The sequence below is a fragment of the Rhopilema esculentum genome, chromosome 15, assembly GCF_057945365.1.
Source record: "Rhopilema esculentum isolate cy_ngs chromosome 15, ASM5794536v1, whole genome shotgun sequence".
Taxonomy (NCBI): domain Eukaryota; kingdom Metazoa; phylum Cnidaria; class Scyphozoa; order Rhizostomeae; family Rhizostomatidae; genus Rhopilema; species Rhopilema esculentum.
This window is the reverse complement of record NC_142829.1, coordinates 7,503,907-7,509,968: the sequence shown is the minus strand read 5'-3', so window position 1 is coordinate 7,509,968 and position 6,062 is coordinate 7,503,907. Positions and strand designations below refer to the sequence as shown.

Here is a 6,062-nt window from a genome sequence, read left to right as displayed (position 1 = left end):
TGCGCGCTCCTAAAATATCAAGTTGGAAAAGTAGGAATCTTCAAAACAGAACCTTATGAAATGTAGTTAATAAAACTACTTTTAAAAAGGACAGTTTTTGACAATACCCGCTTAATCGGCATAGCGTTTGCCGGCAAAGATGTTTATTCCACAGAATATTTTAGCCAGTAAATAATTCATAAAATATTGTTATCATTTAGTATGGACTTCTCTGAAAGATATTGAGAAATAATTATGATTGTTTTCAAAAAGTCTGCATGCAAGAATGCGTGTTTCGAATGAATTATTACAGGTAAGGTATTTTTTTCTTCCCTGCAAACCATTAACACTCTATAAGCAAGCAAAAAAATGTTCAACGACACTTTGGGAAATGTTATGACGGGAAACATGCGTTTGCAAGTGTACGAGTAACACTAACTCGACATTTTAACAGGTTGATACCCGTGAAATGTAATTGCTGTTTTCCTCGGAGGGTAAACTAAGCTTAATTTTTGACGGGGACGTGCCATTATGGTTAAAAATTTGGACCCATAATTCCTCAAATGTCTCAAAAAATGTGACCCATAATTCCGCAAATCGAATAAAAATTTTAAAGCACATAAAAATCATTAAACAAATTTTGCATGAACTTTGCCTCAAATCTCAATATTTCACATATTTCATTGTCTTATTTCTAACTGGACATTCATTTTGTTAATGCTAAATCTCCCTTCTAATAATTTTGCAATATTTTCCTAAAATGATACCCATGATTCTGCATGTTTTTTCAAATGGTACCCATAGTTTCGCATATATTTCAAAAAGTGATACCGATAATTTCGCACTTTTCAGAAAAAATAATGGGTACCCCTAAATAATGGCACGTCTCAGTACCTTCAAACAAGGTACCCCCCCCCCCCCGAGCCGTTTTCTTTTGTCTAGGGTGAAGAGTTGTACTTGTAGCTGGGAATTTACACCTATATCATACGCACGTACATCTAATTTTCGAGTGCTGGAAGGGGACATAAAGAAAAAAGAAGTGAGATCCATATTAAACATACTATATTACCTAAAAACAAGTTCTCCAGGTAAGTGTAGATGAAAAAGTTAATCACCGATTGACCATGGATTAATAAAACAATTATTCACAAATTACGCGACATATTCTAATAGTTAACAATCGCCCGGTCCTGAGACTAACGTAATGGAATTGACGCTAAACTAGCAACGAAAGAAGTTTCAACCATGTATTAACATTAATAAACAACGCTGGAATCCACACACAATTGAATGGTGCGGGTGTTCATGTATTATAGCTTGCCAGCTTTGTTTTAGACAAAACGTTGTAACAGGGTCAAGTAATACAGCAAATTATAACTCTTCTGCCACGCAGTGGCATAGAACTACAGCGATTCTAATATCCGGTATCTCACTTACTAGAATATTGAAGCTTGGAAAGAAATTGATCAACATTCAGTCCCTTCAGGACATCAGCGGGCAGGGAAACAGCTTCTTCTTCCTGTAATGCAAAGACATATTAACTATACTGATTATGAATTCCACCATATTATGAATTATGCATTTTGAAGTAAGCACAGTATTTCTGAACACAGGTTGTTTTGCATAGAATGAAGATTAGAAAACATATAAGTGCTTTACACATATAAGGTTTACAAACAAAACATCAATATACCTTGACTTTCTCTTTATAAAGAGTGGAATCCTGAAAAAAGAATGAAATCAATTTATAGTAAGTAGAGAACCATAACTCTAAGAATCTGCATTATACTATTAAACTATAGGAAGGTATTTGCTATATCTTTTAGGTCTTTCGGTTTTAATTATCTGATACACTTCTTCCTTAGCAATGAGGTATTAAGAGGATTAATAACAAAAGTATCAAGCTAACAACAATTTCAAATTTTAAATGCGTACAACAGCTATATCTGCTGATGCATAAACACAACATATCAAAGTTGACCATTTCTTATGCTGCTTCTAATATTCACACAGATGTAAATTACTGAAAATATGTGCTGCCAAAGGATCATAAAACATGTGGATTCATAAAAGTTTGCGTCTATCGTTCTTCTCTTAACAATTAAACCATTACATCTGGCAATAGAGGAAGGTTACACAGGTTTCAAAGGTGTGGATAGAAAGATTGGCATTTGTATAAGATTCTTACAACTTGAGGGTATTAGAGGACATCCGGTATTGCATTTTAAATCTCTTGACAAGAGATAGCAAGAAGCAGGGGAGACCTCTTCTCTAACATAATGCAATTGTGAAAAACCTACTACCTCTTAAGCAACAAGTAGTTGAAGTTGAGATCTGCATCGCTAAACAGAAAAATTTCACTGACTGAGGTAAACAAATAAGCTTACATTTTCATATTGTTGTGTCCGTTTTCTCTTTCTGGGTGTTGTGTTTTTCCTTGCTTTGCTGCTTCTCTGCTCTAAATTCTTATTGTCATTAGAAAGATTGAGAATTCGCGACATTTCTCTTGTTCCAATTTCGTATTCGTCTTCTGATGTGATGACGTCTGTAGTATTGATGGAAGCCAACTCCTGCTGTTGTCTTAATGAGCCACTTCCAACCTGACTATGAAATGGTTCGCTTATTCTCTCTCCGGAACTTCCAGTTCGCTTGAAAGGGTCAATTCTCACATATGAAGCCGTTCTTTGGTAAGGAGACACGGTTTCCACCTTTCCCTGGTGTTCCAAACTTGTACTTAAAGCATTACATACTGACATAATATTGTTCTTTTCTAATGCGCGCGGTGATACACGTTGCGAACAATTCGACGATCCCAGTCTGGGGTACGAGCCCTTAGTGTCCAAAGCATTGCTGCTCTCATCCGACAAGTAAACAACAACGTTATTTTCATTAGTTAGACTTCTCTCAATCAAGCGGGATGAAAGATTAGACTTCATAGATTCCTCTGTTAGTACCTCACTCGAAGTGACTTTAAAACCTAATTCTCCTAAAGAGTTCTCATTTGTACGTACTACAATCTGAGCATCCTTTTCCTTAAGCGGTTTACCACCTTTGTTAGCTGCATCCACCTTAACTTCTTCATCTGCTTGCAAGCTCAGAAAGAGAATTTGACTTTTGATTCGCTCAGAAGTCTCGTGTCCCTGATCACTGATCTCGTTAGAAGTGGTGTTATTGCTTTTGGTGCCGCTTACTGAAGGTTCTAGTTGACTCTGACTGTCGTTATAATCAAAACAGTTTTGGCTTCTGTCTTTTAGGGTCTTGCTATGATCTAATGCAGGGGCAACACTCTTACTCTGCGCAGATGGTAGGGGCTTCTCTCCAATGAACGTATTTTTACCGTCAACACATAGCCTCTCTTTGTCAACTGAAGCTCTTGCCTCGCCCTTTTTTGGACTACTAGCATCTGCATCTAAAGTTCTACAGCCCAACTCTGTCTTTTCTTTAAATTCATCGACCCTTGCTGTTTCTATGTTTTCCATAGCTGTTTTAGCTCCACATGTATCCTCTACACAAGCGCTTGAACCTTCAAGAAAGGCTCGCTCATTAATTAGTATAGGATGCCCATCTTTAAGTACATCAGAACAAACCATCTGATTCTCAGACAACTCTTCAATAACAAAATATGGCTGTAGCCCTTGCTCAATCCCATTTACTTCAACCGGTCTGATCAACGCTACTGTTCCTTCATTAGTATTTTCGAATATAACATCAACATTAATGTAATGATCTTGACCAGCCTCATCTCCAGACGGAGCACTGACAAATTCTCCAGTTGAAGGACCAGCCTCGTCTTTACGACTCTCAAAAACTAGACCTCTTTCAATACTTGAACAATCTTCTCTTGAACCGATATAATTAGCATCTGTTGACAAACTTTTTTGCTGTTCAATTGTTAAAGAATCAGGGAGGCTGCTTTCACTTCTTGTCTGTAATTGAGTGGCCAAACTGCCTTTTTGCTTCTCAGAATTTAACAAAATCTCGCTACTATTCTCAAAGTTTTCGGAAGTTCCACTAAGGGTTGATGAATTTTCTAAATCTTTGGCTGTTGACGACTTTATTGAATTTTTCCTTGAATTTCTTGAAGACGATCGAGTTTTTGGTTTCTTTTCTTTTTTTAATTCTGGAATACTGGCGACGTTCTCAGCATTCTGCACAGTACTACTACACGACGTAGCCACCCCACTCTTTAAGCATTTTTCTCCAACCACACGACGATAATCTTCGCTGGACACATCGTCGATTGCAGTATCATTAGTAACATCAAACTTTTCTTTAGCATGTACCTCTTTGCTAACTATTTGTGGATCGTTCCTTTTCGCGTGGTTATTTATTATACTCAAATCATTAATCTTTTCAAAAATGTTTGAAGCTGGCGATGCACACGAATGCTTCTTTGTCTGGTTCATAGGCAGACTCCCTGTAAAACATTGCTGCCCTCCATTGGATCGATTCGAAAAATTATCACCAAAAGCAGAATCGTCCTCTTGTATAGCAGGTGCGTTCAAATTTTGTCTCTTATTTGGGCCTAAAGCCTTATTCGGTTCGGTACGGCATTCTCCAGGGGTTTTCTGCATAGGTTCACTACTTTCCAGATCACCATTAAACAAACTCTTATTCACAAATGGTTCACTTTCAGCTGATACAAGCAACCCTGGCTCTTGAAGGTATGTCAAATTCTCATGGGGTTGGGCATCGTATGCTGCAGATCCAAACTCTTGTGAATTTGTAATTGACTCAATTCTTCCCTGGGTACTCTTTTTTGATTGAGTTGATACACTGCGATCCTTACTTGAAGAAAATCCCTCAGACCCATCCAACAGGAACCCTTTATCTTCGGCAATATCAACTCTGCGTGTCCTGGCTTTCGTATTTTTCTTGCTCTTGATTGGTTCTTGATCGCTACCTTTTGGTAATTCTTTATCAGAAGATGAAATGACGTCATCTTTTGGTGCCGCAAACACAAGGTTTCTTTGTAGTAAATTAGGAACAAAATCACTCTTCCAGATATCACGATTATTCGTGTTTGACACAGACCCAGCACCCGAAAGAATGATACATTTCGCCTTTCCATCTGCTTGCAATTTACTTTTGCCAGGAGGCTGCTTTTTCAGCTTCGATTTCTTCCTCGAGGTGCGTCTTGTTTGCTTGATGTATAAATTGCACAAAGAGCTGCCAACCTGGTTTTCGAGATTTATCTCTTTTCCTTGCAAAACCTCGCTTTTTGCTGCAGGACCGGTTTTCTTCTGATCATCCATATTGGAAACGTTTGTAAAATCTTCGAGTTGTCCTAGAAAAGGAAGGCATCGAATGACGTAATAATTTATTCTGCTTACATAGTTTGTGACGTAGCCAAAGGCCTCGCAAAAGTCGTCAAAACGTGAAGGAAACATAATCAAGATTGCACTCTTAGTTTTTCAAATTCAACACTTCAAAAAGCTTTGATTACATTTCTCAACTCACAAAACATTTCTTTGAAAAATGATTACGTTCAAAATATTTAACATTAAAATATTGCAGTATTCAAAGGTATCTAATAGCCTGTATTCAAAATAAACTCATATCAAAGATTTACCATTTTCACAAAAATTCAGGGAAGGAGGCGCATCATTTGTTCTGGAAGGTAGCTGAGCAGCCGCATTGTCGAAACGATCTGACTCAAATCCTCCATCCGCGATTGGTTGAAATTCCGGGAACTGCGAACAATGGATTGGCACACCCGCCATCTTTACTGGCGTCTGCATCGCAGAGGGGCTTATATCCAAATCTAAAAACAACATAACAGAAAAGTGTTTAAATGCCCCCAGCTAAAAAGCTAAGAATTCTGAAAATTTTACTAAGAAAAACAACGTCGAGGAGTAGTGTTATGACAACTAAAATTATTTGATGCAGTTTTAAATCTAAAAGGGTCAAATTAAATAGAGGACAAACAACTGTGAAACAATATAACTACTCATACCTAATAAGCGAGAGGGGAGACTATTTTTTGCATTCTTTATTAACTACAAAATCAGATAGCTGTTAGCAATTTTGCAGCGACACTTTGTTTTTACAAAAAACTATAATTGAAGCTTTAAAAATTAGTT

The 6,062-nt window shown here is 37.3% G+C and overlaps 1 protein-coding gene across 1 annotated transcript in view; it reads right to left on the bottom strand.

Annotated features, from left to right (window-relative positions):
• Positions 1-1,024: 1,024 nt before the first annotated feature.
• LOC135685248 (uncharacterized) overlaps positions 1,025-6,062 on the bottom strand; it is a 37,660-nt gene continuing 32,622 nt past the window's right edge. The window contains exons 13-16 of the mRNA XM_065201118.2: positions 5,552-5,743; positions 2,367-5,266; positions 1,673-1,702; positions 1,025-1,498 (exon numbers count right to left, since the gene is read on the bottom strand). Coding sequence (XP_065057190.2) covers positions 1,409-1,498; positions 1,673-1,702; positions 2,367-5,266; positions 5,552-5,743 — 3,212 coding nt within the window. The 3' untranslated portion in view covers positions 1,025-1,408. The remainder of the gene's footprint in view (positions 1,499-1,672; positions 1,703-2,366; positions 5,267-5,551; positions 5,744-6,062) is intronic.